The sequence below is a fragment of the Stomoxys calcitrans genome, chromosome 1 (assembly GCF_963082655.1).
Source record: "Stomoxys calcitrans chromosome 1, idStoCalc2.1, whole genome shotgun sequence".
Lineage (NCBI taxonomy): Eukaryota > Metazoa > Arthropoda > Insecta > Diptera > Muscidae > Stomoxys > Stomoxys calcitrans.
Genome location: NC_081552.1, coordinates 170,869,054 through 170,896,280, shown reverse-complemented (window position 1 = coordinate 170,896,280; position 27,227 = coordinate 170,869,054). Strand labels below are relative to the sequence as shown.

Below are 27,227 nucleotides of genomic sequence, written 5' to 3'. Positions count from 1 at the left end.
CACCTCCACATGAAAATGTGGATGGATGACTGTAAGGGCGTGTCCATATGTGGAGGTAGCGATCCTCGTCTAGCTCCTATAGGTGAGCAAGCTCGATCGCCGAGGGAACGTGATGACCATGGTATATTTAAAGGCGCCATGTCATATCGAGCATCATATGTACTCAGTATTTATACAAGAGTCGGTGTTGCCCGGACTCTCACTGAGACTCTCCGCTCGATACTGCGGATTGCATGCGACTGTTGTTGCAGCTACTCCGTATGGAGCATTCCACAATCCGCATCCTGTGGATGCGCCCGGTAGCTCGCAGCTAAGCTTCCCGTGACAACATTCCACTATCCACATCCTGTGGACGCGCCCGGTAGTAAGCAGCAAAGCTTCTCGTGACAGCAATGAACAACACACAGATGGGACCTTAATGTTCCAGCTTGAGCGGTGTTCACAGCTATCCCGCGCCGTACCGTTATTATTCCAATCGGTCTTTGTGTCAGCTTGTGAGTTTTTTTTTTTTTTTTTTTGGGGAAGTTGGAGAGGCCCCCTGACACATGGCCTCAAATTTTTATTATCACATTCATACGTTACTCCCAAATAACATTCGTTTGAAGCCTACATTGTGCCTATCAGTCTATGCATATGCCCTATGGGGCATAATATTTGTGCTCTAATCCCAATATCATAAGTCGCATAGTGCCCTGTTTGGTCTTTATGTACGTTAAGAGCACAAAAATATGAAGTTCGTACTCTTCTTCCAAATACCTCGCATTTGAGTTCCCCATTATTCCGATAGGTCTGTGTAGGGATTTCTCCCAATAAGTGTTTTTGTATCACTATAAGTGTAACACAAAAATTCCCTAGAACCCGTAAACCATATATTGTGTTGCCCAAAAAGTAATTGCGGATTTTTCATATAGTCGGCGTTGACAAATTTTTTCACAGCTTGTGACTCTGTAATTGCTTTCTTTCTTCTGTCAGTTATCAGCTGTTACTTTTAGCTTGCTTTAGAAAAAAAGTGTAAAAAAGTATATTTAATTAAAGTTCATTCTAAGTTTTATTAAAAATGCATTTACTTTCTTTTAAAAAATCCGCAATTACTTTTTGGGCAACCCAATAGTATACTTTCCCGACAATCCTACATAATCTTTAGGTATTTTAGTAAAATCGATTTAACTTTTTGTGGGCCCATATGGGACAAAGGAGGCCACCGTAACGCTGAGATTAGCATGTCCGCCTATGACGCTAAACGCCTGGGTTTGAATTCTGGCGAGACCATCAGAAAAAAAATATTTCAGCGGTGGTTTTCCTTTCCCAATACTGGCAACATTTGTGAGGTGCTATTCAATGTAAAACTTCTCTCCAAAGAGGTGTCGCACTGCGGCACACCGTTCGGACTCGGCTATAAAAAGGAGGAGCTTAAACTTGAATCGGACTGAACTCATTGATATGTGAGAAGTTTGCCCCTGTTCCTTAGTGGAATGTTCATGGGCAAAATTTGCATTTGCAAGTTGCATATGGAACAAATAAAACATCATTTTGACTTTGATACATAAAAAGATGAGGACGAGGAACCTAAAACGCAAATATTTGATTTGGATTTTGTATACATACCGCCTGTAATACTCCATCCAATGTGGATCCAAACGCGATTGACCTGCAGCAGCAGCGGCTTGTGCGTTTTTAAGCTCTTCCAATTCTCTGAAAAAATAATAAAATTTGGAATTAAAAATTGGAAAATGTTATCAGCACCATGGAAGGAGGAATGTCCTTAAACGTTTAAACGTTAAATGATCAAAATAAAGCAATGGCAAAATGTTGAAAACAGAAAATGCATGCATTCAAAAAAACAAAAAAAAACTGAGAAGTTACATTTTTGCACTGAAAGCAAAAGCAGGTCGATATTTGTATTAACATAATTGCATCAAAATTTGCAGCATATAAAGAAATCATAGAGAATCAAAACCTTTGGCATATCATTAGAGATATAACAGAAATTTGGAAAGTGGCATACATAATTTGCCCTAAATTCATCTGATAGTGGCCATCAAATCATGATGGGAATGTTAATACAAAAATAAATAAATGGAAATAAGCAAGCAAGCAAGTTGTTTAACAAAAAAAAAAAAAAAATCATGATCGCGATTATATAATTGCTAGGGTTATATTTGTTTCATTGTTTGATTATGTACCTTTCTCTACTATACATGGGCCCCATTGGATGATGATAGGGTACCATCTGTTCAACAGGGCTGAAATCATTAAATATTTAGAAAAACACATTATAAAGGATTTCACTTTAGTATAATTTCTGTCCACTCAACTGTGACATGGAGGAAAAAGAAACTAAAACAAAATGTTTAGTAATGAGAAACACACACACACACACACACGACAACATTCAAATTAAATATATATGTATATAAAAAATACCACATCACAATGAGGAAAAAATAACAACGAAAGACGAAATACATTTTTGCCAAAATAAGAAAAAAAAAAATTAAATCAATTTTTCTTTATAATTTTGATGTTGTCCAATATATTTTCAATTACTTTGTGTATAGATAATATCGAAAATCGAAACAGAAACAGAAATGAATACATAGATGAGATTGTAATTCAAGAGAATAAAACAAACAAGTAAAAAGCGTGCTAAGTTCGGCCGGGTCGAATCTTGGAAACTCACCAACATGGATTCTGCTAAGAATTTATACAAAATAAGGGGTCGACAATGGATGGCAACTAACTATAGTTGCGTTGCCAGAAGATAAAGTCATGAAATATGAATGTTTTTAACGTTCAACTACTAAATAAATTGTAAACAAGTATGCAATTCAATGCAGAAATGGACATTTCTATAACAAATTTGGACGTTGGCAACACAACTGAAGTTGGGTTGCAATCCATAATCGACCAATACCAAACTTCTGTCAAACCAGCAAAAATTAAAGCTTTTAGGAATCGAACAAGGATAATCGAGAGACCGGTTTATATGGGAGATATACCAGGTTATAGTCAGAGAACACTATGTGCAACATTTTAGCCAAATCGGACAAAAATTGGGTCTTCCAGGGACTAAAGTTGTCAAATCGGGAGATCGGTTTATATGAGACCTATATCAGGTACGAGACCGATTTGGACTGTACTTGACATAGTTGTTGGAAGTCATAGCAGAACTCTACATGCAACATTTTAGCCAAATCGGATAAAAATTGCGGCTTCCAGGGGTTCAAGAAATCAAATCGGTAAATCGGATTATATGGGAGCTATTGTATATTCAAATCCGAACCGATGTTGCCCATTTGCAATCCCCAACGACTTTCGACAGACAGACGAACATGGCTAGATCGACTCAGAGCGTCGAGACGATCAAGAATATCTTTACTTTATGGGGTCTTAGATGAATATTTCGAGGTGTTACAAACGGAATGACTAGATTAGTATACCCCCATCCTATGGTGACGGTTATAAAAATGCTTATAAGCTGGCGTAACTGTAAACTCGCAAGTTTCGCCTACGATGATCTCCTGAGTGACGTATACTGGCAAGCCGTCATCTCTTTGAGGTCAGACCACCTCCCCACAATTCCCACCATCGACCGACCACCCGATTTCATAACCTCTGAGCGCCGGACGTTTATCAATCAGAAGAAGGCCGATTTGGTCGGCTGTAGAGAATACACTAATCGGTGCTTCAGTGAACCGACACCCACCTTTAATGTGCTAGTTGCCGATAGGAAATTCCGAGAAATCATTTACGCCGCAGCCGCTCGCTTTATGCCAGCCGGTCAAATACCCCAAGTGCGGCCCAATTTTTTAGCACAGGCAGTGGTACTCGCAGACGAGCGTGATGGGATTCTGGTATGGACCCCGCTAACCCCAGAATCAGCGAGCTGAATCTGGAAATAAACAGGGTAGTCAACAAACATAAGCGGAATTTGTGGATGAAACACTTGGTGCAATGTAACTTAGGCACCGGTGTAGGCAAACTGTGGTTTACTGTTACTGTTACCTCTGTCACTTTTGGCTAAAGAACCGTGACTGATCCGAAGAGATACGCCAGGTTGTTTAACCGTCAATTTATTGTGCATCCCGGGAGATACGCCAGGTTGTTTAATCGTCAATTTAATGTGCATCCCGGGAGAGACAGACAGGGCTAGGAGGAGAGCCATTCGCCGTATTCGTGGTCTCCGAGCCGATGAACAGCCATCACAATTTACCGTGGGCGAAGTTACAAATGTCATACGTGGCGCCAAATCATCTAAGGCGCTGGGCCCCGACGGAACTTCTACATTGATGTTGCAGAATCTGGATTCACCTGGAGTTGAGTACCTTACTACTGTCCTCAACCTATCTTTGAACACTCTTATAGTTCCCGATGTGTGGAAAATGGGCAGAGTGATCCCGCTACTGAAACCTGAAAAAGACCCGAGTTTGGGGGAGTCGTACAGACCGATCTCCCTTCTATCACCAGTGGCACACATTTGCCGTGGCTTCAATCAGCACAGGCCATGTTATAGGACGGTCCTCGTGGCACTGGACCTATCGAAGGCATTCGACACGGTCAGCCATGCCAAATTATTTGAGGACATCGCCAACACGTCCCTCCAGCTAGGCCTGAAACGATGGGTCGCGAATTATCTGTGTGGTAGCCAGTCATTTGTGGAATTTAGGGATAAACAGTCGAAACACCGTAGAGTGAAACAGGGAGTTCCCCAAGGTGGGGTGAAATCTCCGGCACTGTTCAAGCTCTACCTATTCTCCATTCCACCCCCTCCAGACGGCATAGAGATCGTATCATATGCGGATGATTGTACAATCATGGCATCAGACCCCCACCCATTGATGACATCTGCGATAGGTTGTTGAACGTCTACCTCAACGAAATTGCCTCATATTTCGCTGCAAGTCTTTTTGGGCTGTTATCGCAGAGACCATCCAAATCATCATCTTGTGGATAGATATCCACCGCCCAGAAGCCTTAAGGTAGATCTACATGATCTAGAGCGTGAGGTTCAGCGCAACAAGAGAGAACCTCTAGATCAAGCGGCATATCCAGCAGGTCTAAACAACATTCATGGAGACACGGTAGCAGATGCGGTAAATGGCAAGGATTGATGCCGACGTGCAAGATGTATGCCCCGATTGTAACCAGGTGTAACCGCACGATAAACGTCACCTGTTTAACTGCCCGGCCAGACCCACTCGACTCAGACCCAGATCCCTGTGGACGCACCCCATCTTAGTCGCAGAGTTTCTGGGTCTTGACACTCAACAGAATCAAGCAGACGAAAGATAGAACACAATAAACTGCTACAACAACGATGAATGAGTAGAAAAATACCCACAAATCTCTATTAAGATAATTCTAGCTTGAGTTAGGAGAAGATGCGGTATAATCGAAAAGGTATAGGGTTTTGCGGCGGAGCTGATATCGGGGGAAAGGAAGAGTGCTCCGAAAGCAGCACTGAATGCTTGATTTGATCTTAGACCTCTACACTTGTCCTCGGAGTGTGCGGCGTTGAAGACTGCCGTCAGAATGAAGGAGTCAGGGACATGACGCTCCTTGGATTTCGGGTATTCGTTTGTCTTGCGGAAAACCCCTGGTTTGGACGATACGTTGCATAGGCGACGCGATGGACTATATGCCAGACATCTGTTGGCGATCTGTTGGTTGGCTTTGGACTGGAGGCGCCCCGCCTTCTTATGTGTCTCTGTTTACACGGATGGGTCCGAGCTGGATGGGGGCCCCTGGGAAGCAGTTTTTGTTGAATTCCTAGCAATTAGGGCGTCACATAAACATCTGGACAGCTGCATTGTCTTTCAGCCTGAGGTTTTTACGATTCACAGGACCTTGGATGTGATCATGAGTCAGGAGCGGCGGCCTCTACGAAAGTCGCATTTTATGTGGACAGTCAGGCTCTGAAGGCTCTGGCTGTGGGTCATGTGAAATCGACGCTTGTCGGCAGATGAAAGCAGCGTCTCGGACGTTCGGGGGCTGATGTCAGATTGCGCTGGGTTCAGGACCATCAAGGTGTGGCGGCGAACGAAGCCGCTGCAGAGCTGGCCAGGGCTCTGACAGTGCGACGCCGCTAGGGAACCCCCCTCTGTGTGGGCTGTTTGGGATGGTGGTTTTGAGGCCTTGGCTGCAGGTTTGTCAAGGTCCTGTGGCCAAGTTCTCCGGAACGAGAACGTCGATTGTCCTTGAGCTGGGGAAGCCTGACCCTAGATTGTTGGTGAGAGTCCTGACCGGCCACTGCGATGTTAGGTGGCTGCCATGGCGATGGGAGACATTCGAGCACATTTTATGGCACTGTCCCGAAATTGCGAGAAGAAATAACAAATTAAAGGGTTAACACCTTTTCCATGCCTGGATGTCCTTCAGGCACTAGGCTCTCTTGTCATTGGAGTTCTTTAGAGGCCTGGTTTGGCTGGCAGGACCATACTCGCACCGGCTGAGTTTTTCCCCGGTCCAACTGGCTCTCCACTTTTTCCATACTTTTTGTCTTGTGTGTTGGTTTTCTGTTTTCTGTCGCTTCCACTGTATTGCAGCTTGCCGGGGTGTATCTCTATTTGGTTTGCACCATATTCCTGTTCTCTTTTACTTTCTTCTAAGACGAACCTTAAGTTCTCCGAATGAAGCGGCTAGCAACCTAGGTTGGTAGTCGGGTGCCCTCCAACCTATCCTAACCTAACTTAGGAATATCGGAGCTATTTCGAATTATACAGCGATTAGGACAATAACGTCACGTACTAAAAATATTTGCTTACATTGGGGCCTGTTTTTTTTTTCTGACATTATTAAAGTACACCTATTTCAGCATTTATGTGTCCATGACTTTTAAAATATTTTTTTCACTCAATTACTTCTACCCTCTTGAATTACAATCTCAGAGCTGGTTGCCAATTTTCGTCGTCTACTGTCGTACGAAAACATTTCGATTTGTTTTCCCCATCTACTTTTTGTCACATTAATACTCACCTGAAACCAACGTGTGGTCGTGCATATTCGGATAGTTGTCGCAGGGCTGGTGTGTCGGTATACGGGGGTTTAAGCTCAGCTTTTAGTTTCGCCTGTTGCGCTGCTTGTTGGGCAGCAACAGCTTGCTGCTGTTGTTGTTGTTGCTGCATTTGTTGCTGCTATTGGATGGGAGAGGGAGAATGAGAGAGAGAGAGAGAGAGAGAGAGAGAAAATATGGATTTATTTGCACACAAGAAATCAAAAAAAAAAAAAAATAAGACAAAAATCTTTATTATAAAAGCAAAAAAGTGCAAGCTTACCTGCCGTCTTTCTCTTTCTTTTTCGGCCAACTTGCGATCACGATCTTCGCGTTTACGGGCCAATTTTGAATCGGCTACTGGCTTAAATATTAAATCAGTTCTTGTACAAGAGTTATAATCACCGCGATCAATATGGCGAACAAATCTAAGTTGGAGGAACAAAAAATAAGCAGTGAGAAATCAAACAATGATATTTTGAAGGAGAATGTTATGTGGCATACATAGCGGATTGGGACCGATGACATTCGGTGTCATCTGGTTTGGCTTCAGGACTAGGACCACGTGGTATATTGTGTGTTGGACTAGGTATCTCTGGCTCTGGATCGGGCTCAATCTCAATGGGTACTGCAGAAAAACAAGTATTTATTTAGTTTGATTTCTCAACAGAATGACTTTCAAAGAGAACCGAACTTACGGGGCTCTGTGGGATGATGATGTGGTTGCGGTGGCCCAACTAAGCCAGAACTAGCCGAATGAGCATGAGCTCGTAGAGCATCCATGTGCGATGTGGGCTGCAGCATATGTGGTGGTTTGCCAACTTCTTGAAAGGGAGATACATGTGGCGGGGGTGGATAACCGGGAATATGAGAACCTGGATACCCTGCAGGTGGTAGAGCAGTAGGCGCGGGTGGCTGGCCTTGGTTGGGTGGGCCATTGTTGCCGCTGCCGTTATTGCTCCCCTGTTGCGTCTTTGGTGTTGGCGGTTTGTTTTGCTGCTGTTGTTGTTGCTGCTGCTGATGTTGCTGTTGCTGTTGTTGCTGTTGTTGCTGCTGTTGTTGTTGCTGTTGGTGGTGCTGCTGCTGCTGCTGTTGTTGTTGTTGTTGCTGCTGCTGCTGTTGTTGTTGTTGTTGTTGGTGTTGCTGCTGTTGCTGTTGTTGATGTTGATGTTGCTGCTGAAGATGCTGTTGCTGCATATGCTGATGTTGCAATTGCTGTTGTTTTTGTTTCTCAACTGCTGCCGCTAAGGCCGGATCATCCGGCCGAGTTGGAGGTGGACCTTGTAAGCCTGGATGATGAGCAGCTGCCATTACCGCTTGCTCCAGAGATCCACCAGCTCCGGGAGGCTTAATGTACGCAGGGAAACCCGGTCCATACGGGCCGTAACCATAAGGCGAGTTGAACGGGCTGTGATGATGTGGTGAGTAAAACATAGATGGATGTAAAAGCGGGTGTGGGTATGGTGATTGCCCCGGATGAACACCGATTGGTGGCATTCCAGCTCCAGCAGGTATAAGTGGCAACGGCAGTGGCATTTGTGGATGGCGTATCACAGGCGGAGATGCACCAGGTCGCAGATGAGGCGGCGGTGATGCCCCTAGGCCTCGCTGTCCGGATTGTGGCCCATACATTTTACTAAGAGGACTCGCCATTAGAGCGGAAGCACTCGACACAGGCGGTGGGGTCATGTGTGGCGACTGCTGTCTCAGCAATGCGTGCCTATCACGTTCTGCCACCGCTGCTGCTGCTGCTGAAAGTGCAGATGACGACGGATGATGGCTAAGTGGTGATTGCGGCACAGGGTGCAATGGGCTCTGTCGGCTGAGACTGCCCACACTAGACGCCGGCGAAGAAGAACGATGTGCGCCACCGGCAGATGAGTTCAACCCGCTGGGGGTTCCCGAATTACTTCCGCTGTTATGTGGAGGGCCACTAAGTGAACTCGGACCGCCAGGACCCGAGTTGCTGGACACACTTGGACTGGCTCGACTAAACGCCGACGAAGGAACCGTGTTGGTAGTCGACATAGAGGTAGTTGCTGAGACGGGAGGATTTGAACCATGCGGAGGCAATGGACCACTTGCAGAGGAAATTGGTGGTTGTTGCGACGACGGCATATGTGAAGATGGTGGTGTTCTACGACTAAGACCTGACTCAGGCAAACTATTAAGTGATGGTGGTCCAGCCAACAATGCTAATGGACCCGCACCCGGTCCTAAGCCAGCAAGAGAATGTGGAAGCATGTGATGGCCAGCATGTGCCGGATGACCTGGCGGCAAATGCGCCAAATGAGGGTGAATTGGCATCGGATGACCAATAAGCCCAGGTGGCACATTGCTAGACAGTCCCGGCAGTGGCGATGTACGATGTGTGTGTGGAGATTGCTGTGGCGGACCCGACGATGCCTGCGACGTTGGTGGGTCGCGTGCTTGTGAGGAGGGAGCAGTTGACGCCCCGGCTCTCTCTTCGTGCAGCCCTAATCTCTGAGGAGGTTGTGCTGGTGATGGAGTTCGTACAGTGCCCGACGAAATTTGTTGCTGCGGCTGACTATGGGGACCCAAGCCATGGCTTGATAATGACAATGGCGGTCCATTTCGAGGATCATGGTTTTGCAAAGACAGCGGTATAGGTGCGTGCGGATGCATTCCTCCAGCACCAGGCGGTAGTTCTGCATGCGGCCTGTGTAGTTGTGGCAAATGTCCGGGCGGTAAATGTTGAGGGTGCATTGCAGAGGGAGCAATGGATGATATACTATGCGTAGGCCCTCCACTGGCCGATGTCGGAGGGCCAGAAGAGGGAGGAAGATGACTGGGATGATGCAAACCTTGAGGACCGTTCCCGCTAGACACAGATGTAGGAGTCGGATGGTGAATTAACCCTTGTGGAGCTGGTCCACTTGGCGTTGATCCTGGCGGAGCACCACTAGGCACCTGACTTTGGTGAGACGCCTGTATAGACAGAGGACCACTATGTGGAGAGATTAAATTTTGCGGATGCATTCCAGGCGGAAGACCGCCACCAGCTGGCGACGGCATATGTGGTGAGGGATGAGGCGACTGAAACTGTTGCTGGTTGGAAGGCAAAGAACTGCTATTACTGCTTTGACTATCCTGTCCAGGAGTGGAGCGCGCAGATGCGTCTATAGGGCTCTCCGAAGGAGGATATTTCAGTCCCACCTCAAGTGGTCCGCTATACGGTAATGGCTTCACGAGATTTTCTCCATATGGAGATGGTTTCATGCCACCTGTGCTCATGTCTGTGGGCGGGCCTTGAAGTGGCGGAAATTTAAGGTCTTGAGGACCATACTTTCCTACCATTGGATCACCATATTTCATCATGAGGCCAGCTGCTGATTCAAATGGTGGTCGTGCCATGGGATGCTGCACCTGATGTTCGTAATGTGGCTTTGGCATAGCTATACCCGGTGGCGGTGTTGCCCCTGGCGGCTGACCATGCGTTGGAGGCGAAGGCTCTTGGGGACCTCCCATAAATTTATGTGTTGGAGGATTATCGTTGGGTGTAGAAGCACTACTCACTGGAGGTGGGCCTAGATTAGGGGGAGGATAGCCACTTTTAAGCTCTTGCACTTTCCCTGGGCCATCGTTGCTGCCACTATAGGTCTTACCCGCAGATGGGGGGCCATGTGGTGAGGACAAATCACCTGGAAATTTCCCAGTGTGCTGATCAATCATAAATTTCATATCGAATTTTCCAGCAGCTGCCGCTGCTGCTGCAGCTGCCTGCATCTCTTGACTATATTTAATAGAATCCATTGCTTGCGGAGGATACTTGAGATCCTGAGGTACAAATTTTCCAGGCTCGTATTTAATACTGTCTGGAAACTTGTGCTCTACATCAGCAGGATATTTTGGTTGTTGCGGATGAGGTACCGATGTTGGTGGTCCAGCAGCGGGAGGCATTGAATTGTTGTCACTGGGCAGGGATGAAGATGGCGGCGGTTGATTAGCTTGAGGTGGAGGTGCAGCAAACTTGAGATGACCCCCTTCAACGATATAACCGGGCGGAGGTCCAGCAACAAGAGAATGTGCCAAATGACTGGGTGGTGGTGGTGGTGGCTGATGTTGTGCTACATCTGATCCATCCATTCGTTTCGTAGTCAAAGACATTGGAGCTTGTCCCTGTGACGAAGGTGGCAGACCTCCTAGTAGAGGAGGCTTAATGTCTTCACTTTTTACCTCAATTTTCACTTTGAGATCTTGAGGCTCGTTACTATTCTGATTGCAAACAGCGTCAATAACAGCGTCCTTTGGTTCTTTCTTGAAGTAAACAACTTCGGGCATTATCGTTTGTGCTGGTGGCGGTGGCGGTTGCGTCTGTGGAGGTGTTGAGATTTCCTGCTTCATATTGGCAAGTTTCTTTAACATATCCTTTGGCATGTCGGTGTCCATCATGTCCAATTTGCCAACTTCCTTTCGGTCGACAGATGCATTGAGCGCCTCAACAGTGGGTACTTTCAGCGGTGGAATTGGTGGCGGTGGCGGGTTAACAATGGCAATTGGCTTCGTAGGTGGAATAGCGAGGGGATCTTCTTTGGATGCTTTAATGTCTTTGAGACTGTTATCGGTGATGACCATCGCAGTGTTTTGCGGCATTGAGGATGGTGCTTGTATGTTCGTTTCTTCGTCAACATTTTTGATTTTATCCTTAATGTCGATTTCGGAAATCTTTGCTTCGGTTTTCTGGATCACATTCTTATCACTCTTGGCCGAATCAAGTTCACTATTTCCACTACTGCTCTCCTCTTTACTCGAAGTGCTCTCTTTGCTGTCCTTCGATTGCTGCTCGGCTGAGTCGGTATTGGTCGATTCACCATCGTCCATGGCCGAATCAGATCGACTATCCGAATTTGTGCTCTCGACTGGACTCTCGGCCCGCTTTCGTTTGTCTTTTGATATAGAAACGGCAACAGGAGCAGTCGTGATATTATCGGTTGACTCATCCTGGTTGTCAGTGTTGGAACCACCAGTGACGGAGCCCTCCGTATCGTTACGTTTCTTTTTATTGGGTGTTTCTTGTCGGCCGGTCTTCCGTTTGTTTGCCGCCGCCGCACCCTCCGATGCCGGTTTTGTTGGTGTTTTGGGACTATCGACCGATCCTCCTCCTACAGCCGCTGCAGCAGCACTTGCCGCAACATTGTCAGGCGTATCGGATCCACGTTTCGGCCGTTTTCCATTAGCTGTTGGTTGCGGCTGTGTGACCTGCGTCTGATCACACTTCGCCGCAGTGCCCGGTGCTGTTTGTTGCTTATTTCTCGTCCTCATTCTAGACGGTGACTCATCCCTTTTATGGGTCAAACTAGAATCACTGTCGCACTCGCTCACGTCGTCTTCAGTCAGAGAACTCGTCTCCTCCTTAGTGACAACTGGCGAAGCGCGACCCTTGTCTGAGGTCGCCGTCGACGCCGTCGTCGTCGCCGTCGTTGTCGTCGTTGTCGAGGCAGACGTAGCAGATTGCGGTTCGGGTGTGTCCTCCTTCTTCGGAGGCGTATTACTTGCCCGTGTAACACGATTGCGACGCAAAGCACTTTGGCGTCGTCTACGATGCGGGCGATTGCTGTTTGCGCTCGGTGTCTTCTTCCACAAATAGTAGAACTCGACTAATTCCGGCGTCTCTTTGTGAGGCAATAAATCCTTTTGGATTCTAAAAAAATTCTTTCCAAATTGTCTGAGACCTTTAATGAATTTCTTAATTTCGTCTTCGCACCACTTCTTTTCGATGCTTTTTGTTAATGGGGCTTTTACAAGTGCTTGAAGTGCTTTACCAGGATCATAACCATTATCGTGTAACTAAAAACAACACATAAACATATAGGAACTCGTTTAATGGCATTGAAAACAACAAACATTTCTCAAACTTAGAAAAAGATAAAACGTCATTGCTTTACTTTGACTGCAACTAAATTGATTTTTATGATTTTATGGTATGGAGAAATGCTACAACCTAAAAGGAACACATGCCTTTTCCAAGTTCCGTCCTTGGGTTTGTCATTATTGTCTGTATTGCATGCTTGTAAAATACTTTTTATTATTATTAACTAATTGCCATATAAGGATTTTGTAAGCAACACGGAATTCCTGACTTAAATTTTCTTTTTCGGGGTTACTGTTCAATTTCTAGGGCGCCAACAAGCCTATTACTGGCTTAGGTGTATGTCCATAGTGGCATGGAGCGGATTAATATCCGCACCCTAACCTAAGAGAGTGTAAAGATAATTTTTCCTTGTCTGATCAAATGTAATGTACCTTGGCTTGACTTTGGTCCAAAACATTTTCGGTTTGCATTTCTATATTTTGTGAAGTTTACTACAAAAAAATTTAATTTTTCACCCAAAAAACGAAAACTAGAACTGATGTATAAGAATTTCGCACGCGACAACTGAAAAGTATTTCGTGAACTGGCAAATTTCACGAGCCAGCGAATCTCTAATAATCCATAGCCATTTTAGATGTATCAGAATTCCTTAATGTATAAATGTACTAATTATTTTGTGCTTATATGTCATTAAAAAACATTAGTCACATCTAATGCATTCCAATAAAATTGCTGACCGGTAGCTACAGATGGTTAATCATTATAGTCAAACTATTTTTTCAAATTGCGCCAGTATGAATCGCGGTGGCAAGGTAAAAGGTTCCAATCGAAATGTGAAAGTACAGTCGAACCCCGACCGAGGTTTGCACGGAAAATCGAAAACGCTATTAGTAGAAGTTTTTTTTTTCTCAAATTTCATTAATTATGTATTTTAAATGATATAAAATTCGTGATGCACTTCCAAATCCCTTTAATTTGAGCCCCATATTGTCATGGCCGGAGCTGGGGCGTTCACCGGCACTTTGCACAGAATATAGATATCAAATTCGTTCTTTATTCCCAACGAAAAATGAAGTTCAGTTTAGGGGGTGCTTTAGGGCGTACCCCAAAATACTTGGCTCTAAAATTGGATATGAAATTCGTTTACTACTCTCAAATATCTTTCATTTGAGTCCCATATTTATTTATTTCATTTCATGCAATGCGAAGCCATCAGGCCTATAAATAATCACACTATGCATAAGACGTACTTTTTCTAACATAAGTTAAAAAATTACTCAATTACAAATAAAAAACTTAAAAACTTAGAAAATGGAAAAAATTTTTAACCTATTTAACACTTACTGAATCTAGATAAAACTAAATAACAAATAAAATAAAAAAAAAAAAAAACAAATTACTAAAAATTATAAGCAGAAACTGATTGAAAAAAATCCAACTCAAAAAAGATCAACGTAATAAATTAAAAAAAAATGATTAAAGCATAATAAAAAAAAGTAATACTTAAACCAAAATATACAATAATACTCTTGGATTTAAAAACAAATTATCAAGAATTATAAACAAAACAGCTTGAAAAAAAATAATTAAAAAAGATCACTTAACAATAAAAAAGAATTAAACAAAATGGGGAAAAAATAAGTAATACTAAAATCAAAAAATAAATAAATTAACAATAATCCGCACGATAAAAAAAACCATCCGTAAGACTATATAACATAGTTAAAGTTGTTGACATATTGACACAAAAATTAAAAGCGCTGAAAGTGTAATGGGTCTAATAACCCATTTGACGTAACTTTAGGAGGAAAAGCGCCACCTAAACTTGAACGCAAATTCTAGTTTCATATTCGTAATATACTCCCTAATACCTTTAATTTGAGTCCCATATAGCCATTTGGGGGTATTTCGGGATAGGCGACCTCCCATTACTTTGACCAAATGTTCTATGCCATATTTGTAATTTACTGCCTAATACCATATTCACCAATACCTTTCATTTGATACCCTTATTGTGCCCATCGAACCACTTTCGGATATCGGATAACCATTTCATATGATACCTATATTGATTTTGGGTTGTGTTTTTGGCATAAGGGAGAGGGTCCGTTCCCCTTCCGACATGGAAAAATTATATAGCCTATGTTTCCCTCCAGACCAACCTACACAATATGCGAAAATTTCGAGAAAATCGGTTCTGCCGTTTTTCAGTCTATGCGGAACAAACAAACCGAGTCCCATATATCCGTGATTGGCTAATGTGCCCATTTGGGCGTTTTTGTGGGGGTGAGGTGACCCCCTATGCTTCGACATGAATTTGTATGCCAGATTCGTTATCTACTTTCGGATACTTTTTGATACCCATATTGTCCTTATCGGTCCACTTTTGATTTTGGGTGGTGTTTTTGGGGTAACAGTGGAGGGTCCGCCCCCTTCCGTTATCAATAAATTATAAAGCCTATTTGAGTCCCATATTGCCATGATCGTCAAATAAACCTATTTTAATGGGTTTTGGGGCTGGGGCGCCCCCCCCCCAGGTACTTGGACCCAACTTTTATAATGAAATTCGTACTCTACTCTTGAATACCTTTCATTTGAATCCTATATTGTCCCGATCGGTCCACTTTTATTTTTGGGTAGTACTTTTGGGGTAAAGGGGAGGATCCGCCTCCCTCTCGATATCAAAAAATTATAGAGCCTATGTTTCCTTTCAGACCAACCTACACAATCTGAAAAAAATTCAAGGTAATCGGTTCAGCCGATTTGAGCCTATACATACCATACGGTATTGTTTTGGTATTTAATAATTATCAGTACCTTTAAAACTTGCTGCATCAATTTTTCTTTCGGTGTACATATGCAATATGGTTTTTGCGAGTGTATTCTTGGTTTGAGTGGATTAGTTTGTACGCGATGTACCAGCATTGCATCTGGCTCTGATGCTAGACTACTATTATTTTACAGAAATTCCAATAGAACACTGCATGCCTCAATTGCTCGAGCTAAAGTGGGGGTTTCTGGGTCTTTTAGTTTCCTTCGTCTGATTCTTTGGAATCCCCGTCAGTCTTGTATTTTTCACTTTGGTTTTGCACGTATAACGCAGGTAAGTACAGTTAATAGAGGGAGCATTATTGAAGCGTGGATAATAGAAGTAAGTCATGGTTAATAGAGAGGTTCAAATTGAAAAGCACAGGATTCCGGTTAACAGAGTAATCGATTGATAGAGGCTCGGATAATCTAGGTTCAATTGTATTTTAGTAACACCATTCACTAACTATGGCTACGGATAAGAGAGCGCAAGCCAAAGTTAAATGCACCACAAATAGAGAAACTGAGAATGATTCGATCGTGGCACGAAAATGGCGATTATATCACAATATATCTTGACTTAAGTCACATGAATTGACGGTTAATATAACTTAACTAAGCATGTCTAATATTGAGTGGAAAATACGAAAATTGGATACTTTAACCGCATTGAACCAACCGATTGAGCGCAAACTGGCTGACGAAGAAACTGGCTCGGGTTAAAGTCTTTATATAGGTGGTCATCGTTATTATCTGCACTAAATAGCATGTCGATAGAACGTAGTCTCACTCGAATAGCTCTCCAGAAATTACGGTATTAGGTTAGTTGGTGTGCATGCAACTATCAACCTCTATTGCTAAGGGCTTCACTAAGAGACTTTAGGTCCATTGTGTTCGTAAAAGGAGTAGAAGGTAGAGAGTAGAAGAAAAAAAAAAGAATGCAAAGAAAAGCAGATAGAGATACACTATTGATGAAAAACAACAGAAACGGTTGTGGTGTCAACGAAATGATCAATACTTTCATGAGTATACCCTGAGATGAATTAGCTGTTTAGCACTAGGCAGCTGAACTAATGATTAATCACAAAATGCAATATTTATTTCCAAGGATAACTATAGAAGAGAAAATAAATTCAAGGAACCGTTATCTAAGTATGGTATATAAGGATGCAATTTTGTCATACAGATCAATAAAGTTTCACTACCCAAACTGGTGGATTAACAATAAAACTATTGGTTTCATTGCACTATTGAATGCAAAATAGAATGTTTGCAAGGCACTATTAGGCGCCAGCAAATACAAGCACAACATTTCTGCCAGTGGCGTTTCCAAGTGCCGGAAATCCCGTATATAGTACCAGCCTTAAGGTGAAATACAACCGAAACAATTGCGATGTTAACAAAGTGATCGATACTTTCATGAGTATACCCTGAGATGAATCAGTTGTTTAACACCATACAGGTGAACTAATGATTATTTACAAAACGCATTACTTATTTTTAAGGATACCTATAGAAAAGAAAGTAGATTTGAGAAACCGTTATCTATTATGGTAAATAAGGACGCAATTTTGTCATAAAGAACAATTAAGTTTCACTATCCAAAACTATTTGTTTCATTGCGCTATTGGATGCAAAATAAAACATTAGGCGCGCCAGCAAATACAAATACAAATTATCACACAAACACGATAGAAGAAGGAAGGAAAAAATAATCAACACACAATACAAGAAAAGAGGGATCAAACGAAACAGAGAGAAACTCCCACCTTTTAGAGCATAGAGGGGCAATAACACAAGCGCACATGCCCGCGGGCATGGGAAAAACGAACATTACACACGTACAGTGTAAGCAGATTGTTGTGGCTTCGTTCGGTTTACGCATTGTTGTTATTTTACAAATCTTCTTTACTTACTTGTTCGGGTTTTACTTCCCCCACACAATCACAGTTATGTATTTTTAACTGTGTAAGTGTGGCCATCACTGTTTTAGAGCAATGTCAGGACTCTACAGAGTGAAGAGAGCACGGAAAAATGTGTGCTGTGCCTTCTCAATGCAATTGTCGGGCAGTGACATAGAAGGTGCTCCATCATTCCCTACTCCTTCTTGTCATCACATGCCGTGTAGAAAAGCGCTTCTCCCTGTGTGCAGGGCAACGTCAAAAATCTGACTTTGCAATGACCAATCATAACTCTTATCAACATTCCGAGGCCATGCATCTCAGCCGACTTATCCTGTGTCTGAGAAAGCCACAAGATAAGTGCTTGAATCTCGAAATACTCGGCCATAGGTTCACGACAAGGTTCAACGATACCTCAGCGAGATATGTGCTCAGCAGCGATTCATTTCCGGCAACCCTTGATGGCTCGGGCCCCTCTGAAGCTGTCAGTCTTCCCCATGGCTCTATCAAGCTCCTTGCGTCTTCCAGTTAGTGTGAACCACACATGTACCAACACCATGGCATCCGTCTGAATGTGTACTTATGTCGCGAAAGTTTGATCGGGCAGCCGTTCCCACATCCAAATCGCCCAGTGCCCTCAGAACAGCAAAGAACTTCGCCTGAAAAACGGTATACCTTTCCAGAGGCCTATTCGTTTCGCCAATATCAAGGAACTCATCTAGGCATCCTGCCACCGTCCAATTTAGACCCATTCGTGTAAACATAAGTTTCCGGAAAAGGCGGGATACTCGCAGCACTGAGATTTCTTTTCGGAAAAACCATGTCCAACCCGAAAACAAGAAAGGACTGTCTACGTGTTCACCTTTTTTCGACATGGGAGGGGCACAGACCGGTGTGCTCCGGACCCTGGTTCGGGTTGCCAGAACCGCATCCATCATCAGTCGGTGTCGGTGAGGTGTAACCGTTGCATGGAGTGGGTGTATTTTCGATCTTGCTTTGAGCTTACGTCACTACAGGAGCAGAGTCGTACTGCATATATTGCGAGGTGCTATGCAAACATAGACAGCAGTGGCTTATAAGCTTTGTCGTCGTCGCCTTCGGCGTCCTTGTCATCGAACTATGTGACCCCTCCGACCTCTCCTTTGCGACAATATACGCAACAGCAGCAACCCAGCCCCAATATTGCCGGGCCAGTGCCAGGAAGTGTATCTTTCTTGCAATGATCTCCGAGGCAAAATCGACGAAATAATAGATTTTATGAGTCGGAAGAACATATTTGTTGCAGCGATCCAGCAGACAAAGCTGGCCAACACCTGCAGCCTGCACAATTGTCACGGATACGATGCGCTACGTAAGGATCGCTTAAGGATTAGAAGTGGGAGATTGGCCTTCGTGGTACAACATTCCGTGCAGTACATATAGACTCATCTCAACTGCGCCTGGCAGTGGTCACCCCTACATGGAATGTATGTGGATAGCAGTCGAGATAGTGCTTTTCAACGTTTAAATACCGCTAGTTGGCTGTTGTGAACCAATTAACGGTTTTTTTTAACAGGCCCGATACTATGGGTCTAATGTCTGGCCATAATCGTCTGGTTCTAGGGGACATTTATGTGCATCAAATTTCATGACCCGCCACGGAATAGCTGTAATCACTACACAAGCTGGAACATTGAGCTCCAATTTGTGAGGTGTTCATTGCTGTCACAAGAAGCTTAGCTGCAAGCGGATAGTGGAATGCTCCATACGGAGTAGCTGCAACGACAGTCGCGGACAATCAGCGGTATCGAGCGGAAAGTCTCAGTGAGAGACCGGGCGGCACCGGATCTTATACAAATACTGAATGCCTACAATGCTCGATATGACAAGGCGGGTTATTGACACCTTTAAATAACCAATGGTCACACTGATCCCTCGGCGGTCGGTCATTTGGACCGGTAAGCTCACCTACAGAAGCTTGTCGAGGATCGCCACCTCCACACAAAAATGTGTCTACAACAACAACAACATGTCATGGTAGAGCAGATTGAAGGCTCCACGTTTTGCATGGTGAATGAGGATTAGAATAACGAGGAGATGCAGCACCTAGCCAGACACATTTCCATTCCATCACTTAATCTCCTGTGCGACGTATCCTTCAAGCCGTCATTTCTTGGGGAACAGACCACCGCCATCGAACGACCACCCGACTTTATAACCTCTGAGCACCGGACGTTTATCAATCAGAAGAAGGCCGATTGGGTCAGCTTCAGAGAATACACTAATCGGCGCTTCAGTGAACTGACACCCACCTCTAATGTGCTAGTTGCCGAGAGGAAATTCCGAGAAATCATTAACGCCGCAGCCGCTCGCTTTATGCCAGCCGGTCGAATACCCCAAGTGCGGCCCAATTTCTTGGCACAGGCAGCGATACTCGCAGACTAGTGTGATGGGATTCGTAGCACGCACCCCACTAAGGTAGTTAAAGAACATAAGCGGAATTTGAGGCTGGAACACTTGTATCAATGTGACTTAGGTACAAGCTTAGGCAAGCTGTGGTCTGCTATTAAGTCACTCTCGAACCCCGGTAGAAGGGATGACAGGACCTCAGTTACTTTTGGCGACGTAACTGACTGAACCGAAGAGCTGCGCCAGGTTGTTTAACCGTCAATTTATTGAGCATCCCGAGAGGAGGAGTCATTCGTGATATTCGTGATCTACGAGAAAATGGACTGTCATCACAATTTACCGTGGACGATGTTACGAATGTCATCCGTATTGCCAAGTCATCCAAGGCGTTGAGCCCCAACGGAATCTCTACACTGATACTGAAAAATCTGAATCTACCTTGAATCGAGTACCTTACAGCTGTGATAGGACGGTCCTCGTGGCACAGGACCTATCGAAGGCATTCGACCCGGTCAGCCATGTCATACTATTTTTGAGGACATCGCCAACACGGTCGCGAATTATCTGTATGGTCGCTAGTTATTTGTGGAATTTAGAGATAAGAAGGCGAAACACGGTAGAGTGAAGAGGGGAGTTCCCAAATGCGGGATGATATCTCCGGCACTGTTAAATCTCTACCTATCCTCCATTCCACCCCTCCAGGCGGCTTAGAGATCGTACGATCGTGGCATCAGGCTCTCTACAATTTTTGATATTTGTGATAGGGTAAACGTCTACCTCAACGAACTTGCCGCTTATTTCACTTCAAGCGGTTTGAAGATATCTGCCACCAAATCTTCAGCGACAGGTTGTCTCTTTATTTCTCACGTGGACCACCCTCATCAGGACACAAAGATTCTACCTATGCAAAGACAGAAATACATGCTGTCTAAGTAATACCCTCTGGGTTGTGAATAGGTATCCACAGCCCAGAAGCCTCAAGGTGGATCTTCATGACCTAGAGCGAGAGGTTCAGTTTAGATCAAGCGGCCTACCAAGCGGGTCTGGGCAAAATTCATGAAGATACAGTAGCAGATGCGATAAATAGTTATCAGGTAAATGTGGTACTTGGACAACGACTGCCACCAAAAGCAGAAATTGACCTTCCCCGGCAAACCAAAGTATTTCTGGCTCAATTACGATCGAACGCCTCGACACCTTCAGAGCAAGGATTGCTGCCAACGTACAGAATGTGTCCCAATTGTGACCAGCATGCAGGATGTGTCCCGATTATGACCTGGTGACACACAACACCTGTTTAACTGCCCAACCAGACCCACTCGACTCAGACACCTTAGTTGCAGAGTTTCTGGATCTGGTTATTCCACAGAACCAAGCACACGAAAGATAGAACACTGCACACTGCTACAACAACAAAAACAAGGATTGCTGCCAACGTACAGGATGAGTGTCCCGATTGTGACTTGGGACCACACGACACTGTTTAACTGTCTAGCCAGAACCACTCGACTCGGACCCAGATCCCTCTGGACACACCCTACCTTAGTCGCAGAGTTCTTGGATCTGGATATTCAACAGAACCTAGCAGACGCTAGATAGAACACATCATACTACAACAACAACAACAACATGTAACGGTATTACAAACAAAGTGCATCAAGAAGCAATCATCAAAAACCATGAAAGGATTTAAAGCAACAGCCATGAACAATCGACTTATGAATGCTTAATAAAAGTGAATGGTTTCCTTCCGTTCTCCGTTTCTGTTTTGAATACTTACAACGTCATGTGCATTAATTGTTGTGTCGTCACGTGTAGCTGCAACAATGCCTTCCTCTAATCCTCCATCACACATTCCTGCAATAGAAGTAAAAATAAGGAAATTGATTAGAATCTCGAGTCAGATGGGTAAAGAGTGTGTGTGTCATTACTTTTTAGTATTTCTTCCGGTGGATATTTACCTTGAAATGCAGCCATTGAACGAGCTGCACGCAAGAACATTAGAAGATCTCCATCTGCCATAGCACCTGGACTCCATCTTGGAATTTCTAGTTCTCTTTCGTCGTTTTCCTTATCAACTGGGAAGCTTGAAATTGGATTATAATCGGGCAGTTTTGCCTTTTGTTGTTGTTTGTTGTTGTAGTGTTTATTATTTGTTTTTTTTTTTTTTTTTTTTTTAATTATTAAAGGTGAGTGTGTTTTTGTGAAGTAGTGCAGATGGATGGAGTAGGAGAAATAGTAGTAGTTGTTGGTCAGTTGATTGATTGATTGATTGATCAATTGGGTGGTGGTAGTAGGAAGATTTTTGTGGATGGTTTTTGGTGTTGGTGGTGGTGGTGGTAGCAGTAGTAGTAGCAGGGTAGTGGTGGTGGTGGTGGTTTAGGATGACACATGGCAAAGGAAAAATGATAATTAGTGGAAATTAATAAATGTTCAATCAAAAAAGAAGAGATTAACATAAAATGTATGGAAAGAGTAAATCGATCGATGTTAAGATACACATGAGATTAAGCGATATGTAAAATGATAACTTAAATCTAGATTAGGTGGCATTAAAATCTAGTGCAGCATATGGTTGACGATAATACCGTGAAATAATGAAGGGAGTAGGATTAAGGATAAGGAATTGATAGGGAATAAGTTAGCCACCTAGAGAAAGGTATCATTATAGTTGTCCGTTATTGTTCAATTTAAGCCAGCATTTATAATTTTATAAAGTGGCAAACTCTGAAGGAAATCTCACAAAACTGGGCAGTTCTTTTGCCTGCCATGATGGCTGTCATCTAAAGTCATAGGCGTGGTCATCAGAGTGTCTTAAATTTCAAAGATTTAAGATTAAAAACTCCTTGTGTAATGGTATTGGGATCTCAAAACGGAATAGTAAAATGAGTATGCCCCCATCCTACCGTAGTGGCTATAAAAATCGGTGGCGGTCATCTCCTAATTAAAGCTGGCGACACCGCAAAGATAAGTCGCTCGGCGGTGCCATTTTTGGGCTCGTCTATAAAGATGAGGGTTTCAGTGAACATATATACCAATGTATGGCCCTTGAAGCCTCCACACCTAATATGGTCAATGAGTTATTCTAAACAAATGACGAAACGAGTCCCATAGCGGTTGGTGTTTGTTGTGAACTCTGGCTTTCCTTTTCCATTGCGAAAATGTCCGATCATTGAGCTCGCCTCGAAAGAAAAACAAAAGAAAAATTGTGAAATTAAAATACTTAAAAATCCCTGTTCCTAATCGTGGCAAATTCGACATTTTAAGGGAGCTACACCTACAATGTTCATTTTTTGAAGTACGTCTTACTTGAGCACTGACATTTTAATGAAATTTCGACGGGTAGTGTCTTTCAGGCTGAGATTTTTGCGATAGCCAAGGTCTTGGATGTGATCCTGAGACAGGAGCGTCGGCCCTCTCAGAATGTCAAAATTCATGCGGACAGTCAGGCAGCGCGGAAGGCCCTGGCTTGGACCTTTGGGGGCTGTGGAAGATTGTGCTGGGTTCCGGACCATCAAAGTGTGGCGGGGAACAAAGCGGCTGACGAGCTGGCCATGTTTGGATAGCGCATGATGAATCCCCTCTGTGTTGGCTATGTGGTTGGTGATGGATGCCTTCTACGGCAAATGCGCAGAATGCTGCCTTGGGGTGTCGTTGCGGACTGCAGGGCTGCCAAGGCCCCGTTGCCGAGATACTCTAGAACGAGAACGTCAATTGTCCTGGAGCTGGGGAAGCGTTACATTTGTTTGATGGTAGGAGTCCTGACCTGTGCTAATGTCCCACAATGGCGGGGAGACATTCGCACAGGATTATGGGTGAGCACCTTTTCTCTTTGCTAAGCTCTCTACAGTCATTGGTCCCTCGAGTCATTCTGGACTTCTGTATGGACCTAGGATGGCTGAAAGGGTGGCACTCTAGTCGGTGAAAATTTTTTCGGTCTCTATTCCGGCTTTCTAGGACGATTACAATGGACCAGAGATCACGATCCCCTTACAATGTAGGGCTTTAACCCCAAATAGGCTGCTGGTAAGTATGATTGGGAGAGGACAATCCATCATCGAGTAATACTCTCGCTACCATCACATCTTCGACGTTCCTCTCAATGCGATTCCGCTTTTCCTCAATTGTTACAGGCCTCTTGCCGGGTGTATTGGGTGAGTTATCTGCATGAACCATGGCCAGAGTTGGAACTATCACCAGAAGGTGAAGCCTTAGGTTTTTAAGAAGTCTTCCCTGGGAGCTGTTGCTCCCTTCGTAGGCCAAGATCGTGGGCGTAATTCTTCAGCGGACTCTAGACTAGAGAAGCAACGTCCAGGAGAGGGTCAACAAGGGACTGAATGCAATTTATTTCTGTCACAACTCGATAGGGGGCAGTTGGGATGCGGCTGATTCTCACAATAATATGTCTATTCTAGATTCTATGTGCTCTGGACATCTCTGCTATCTGCAGTATATTTAAGAAGGTGCAGGATACCTCGCCGGTGGTAACATTTGGGCAAGAAGCCCCTCGAGAACGCTAAATGCTATACTCAAACTTATGCCTTTAGATCTACATACATATATGCTGGGTGTGGCGCAACAAACATCGCCTTAGACTAGGGAGTCAGGGGCGTAGCAATCTGTTCACTTTAGGCGGCTCTCTTCCATGTTGTTGAGGGTTGGTTTCCGTTGTCGTCGTAGCCACAATTGCATATGGAAGTGGCGATCCTCGGCAAGCTCGTTCCGGTCTATACGAGCGATCGCCACGGGAACATGATGGTCATTGGCTATTCAAAGGCGGTAATATCTAGCCTTGTCGTATAGAGCATTTAGTATTTATGCAATAGCCTGTGCCACCCGGCCTCTCACTGAGGCTCTCCACTCGGTAGCGCTGATTGTCCGCGACTGCTGTGGCAGCTACTCCGTATGGAGCATTCCACTATCCGCTACCACTATCCGGCAGCTGCGGGTTAGGGTTTTTTTTTGTTTGTTTTGCGGACCCTTCCTTGTTGACGAATTACACGCCGTTTTCTCTAAGTGGTAGCTTTGTACTGAAGGTATTCCGCCCAACCTATCACAATCTATATTGTGGAAAGGTCCAGATCGGGAAGGACACCGGGGTTTTCTTCAAGCTTATAAGAATTAAGAGCGGAGGACTTCGCGGCCCTGAAGGCTCTAGAGACGATGCACGAGCGTTGGGTGACTGAGCTGAGCAATGCCAGGTCTACTACTGAACTACCCGACAATTGCGGGGAGAAAAGCATGATTATGGCTGAGCATTTTTTTTGCTCTTGGACTCTATCGCCAACAGGACTTCTGTAGATATTTCTGAATGGAGAAACTTTTACCGACGAGAGTCATTCCCCGTTTAACTTTGTCGATGTTGTTGTAGCCACAAACTTAAGGCATGTAGGGGTAGCGAACCATGGCAAGCTCCCTCGGGGGAGTAAGATAGTTCCGGTCTATAGACCTGATCGTTGCGATTATGATCTTGTCATACGTGTTGGAGGCCACCGTAGCGCAGAGGTAAGCATGTCCGCCTATGACGCTGAACGCCTGGGTTCAAACCTGGTGAGAACATCAGAAAAAATTTTCAGCGGTGGTTATCCCCTTCTAATGCTGACGACATTTGTGAGGTACTATGCCATGTAAAAACTTCTCCTCAAAATAGGTGTCGCACTGCGGCAGGTCGTTCGGGCTCGGCTGTAAAAAGCAGGCCCCTTATCATTGAGCTTAAACTTGAATCGGACAGCACTCATTGATATGTGAGAAGTTTTGCCCCGGTACTTTAATGGAATGTCCATGGGCAAAATTTGCATTTGCATGTGTGTTGGCTTCTCCTACCCTCTTCTTGTCATGCTACTGCCTTACACCATATTGTGGTGGAACTATAAGGGTTTGAAATGAAACGGCAAGCGATCGAGATTACTAGACGCGTGCTGTTCAAAACAACCATCAGTACAGTGGATTTCAATGAAGGCAAAAAATAGTTATTAATCTGCGTTGCCCACCCTTGGGACATGTTATGTTAGCTCACTGGAGCCCACCGTAGCGCAGGGGTAAGCTTTTCCGCCTATGACGACGAACGCCTGGGTTCGAATCCTGGCAAGACCATCAGAAAACAAATTTTCAGCGGTGGTTTTCTCCTCCTAATGCTAGCGACATTTGTGAGGTACTATGCCATGTCTCTCCACAGAGGTGTCGCACTGCCGCTCGCCGTTCGGACTCGGCTATAAAAAGGAGGCCCCTTATCATTGAGCATAAACTTGAATCGGACTGCACTCATTGATATGTGAAAAGTTTGCCCCTGTTCCTCAGTGGAATGTTCATGGGCAAGACTTGCAATGTTAGCTCACTTAAAATCTCCCTTACACTTTCGTCATGCGACATGTGTATACGAAAAAATAATCATTCAATATAGATGTTTTGTACATACAATAGTAATGTATGGAGTACGGAAGCATTCAATGCCACAAGTGTCATTACTAATGAACACTCAGCCATAGAGAATCCACCAATCAATGACTGAGTCAATTAAGACAATAAATGTCGAGTATTTATTTTGATATATGAAACAAAAATGACATTTTACTTAACTGCAATATTTGTAAATAATGTTTAAATAATTGTGTATAATTTCTTACAAAATAGTGTAACTTGCAAAGTTTTTGCTTAACAAATATTTGATCGATATTAGCAGTAGCAGTCATTGTGCATTGCGATAAAACAAAAAAAAACTCTTGTTGGACACTTTTGTGTTTCAACCGACAATATGGGTTTCTCAATTGCATGTTAATGAACAAAGGTGTAAGTGTAAACAAGTTAAAACGCGCTACATTCGTCTCACAGAGTCTTGGAAACTCACCACCATGAATTCGGCTAAAAAAATATACAAAGAACTGAGTTTATATCTCAATTACTATTACGCTTAATTGAGACTCTAAAAGTCCTGAAAAAATTAATATACAAGGACATAAGTTTCCTACTCCCATGAAATTTCTTCCAAATGAAACACAAATTTGAGCTTCCAGTGCTTCAAGAGGGTTCAAATCGAGGTTTTATATGTGGCTATTATTTTTTATGGACCTACATATATAAGAGGTTTTTGGTGTGCGTTTTGGAGAACATAAATCTACATAAAACTTAAGCTTCTCGTGTTTGAAAAAGGCTTGCTGGATCTTATGAAGTTAAATCAGGGGTTCAGCTATTTGAAGAATATAAAGACAGACGGACAGACATGTTATTATGTTGATAAGTAAGTACCACTACAGGTTTTAAAAGTAGACAAAGTGAACCCTCTGTTGGAGACATTCAAGACATCTTAATT

At 43.9% G+C, this 27,227-nt stretch overlaps 1 protein-coding gene across 22 annotated transcripts in view; it reads right to left on the bottom strand.

The window, feature by feature from the left end:
• The window catches only part of LOC106090074 (arginine-glutamic acid dipeptide repeats protein), a 137,344-nt gene that overhangs the window by 24,256 nt on the left and 85,861 nt on the right, over positions 1-27,227 (bottom strand). For 10 of the 22 annotated variants that reach the window (XM_059365811.1, XM_059365764.1, XM_059365779.1 and 7 more), the window contains 8 exons: positions 21,853-22,039; positions 21,702-21,778; positions 7,690-12,799; positions 7,496-7,619; positions 7,275-7,419; positions 6,976-7,133; positions 2,184-2,243; positions 1,606-1,692 (listed from right to left, as the gene is read on the bottom strand). In XM_059365811.1, the coding sequence (XP_059221794.1) occupies positions 1,606-1,692; positions 2,184-2,243; positions 6,976-7,133; positions 7,275-7,419; positions 7,496-7,619; positions 7,690-12,799; positions 21,702-21,778; positions 21,853-22,039 (5,948 nt within the window). The remainder of the gene's footprint in view (positions 1-1,605; positions 1,693-2,183; positions 2,244-6,975; positions 7,134-7,274; positions 7,420-7,495; positions 7,620-7,689; positions 12,800-21,701; positions 21,779-21,852; positions 22,040-27,227) is intronic. The other 12 variants (XM_059365790.1, XM_059365819.1, XM_059365824.1 and 9 more) reach the window with 5 other exon arrangements.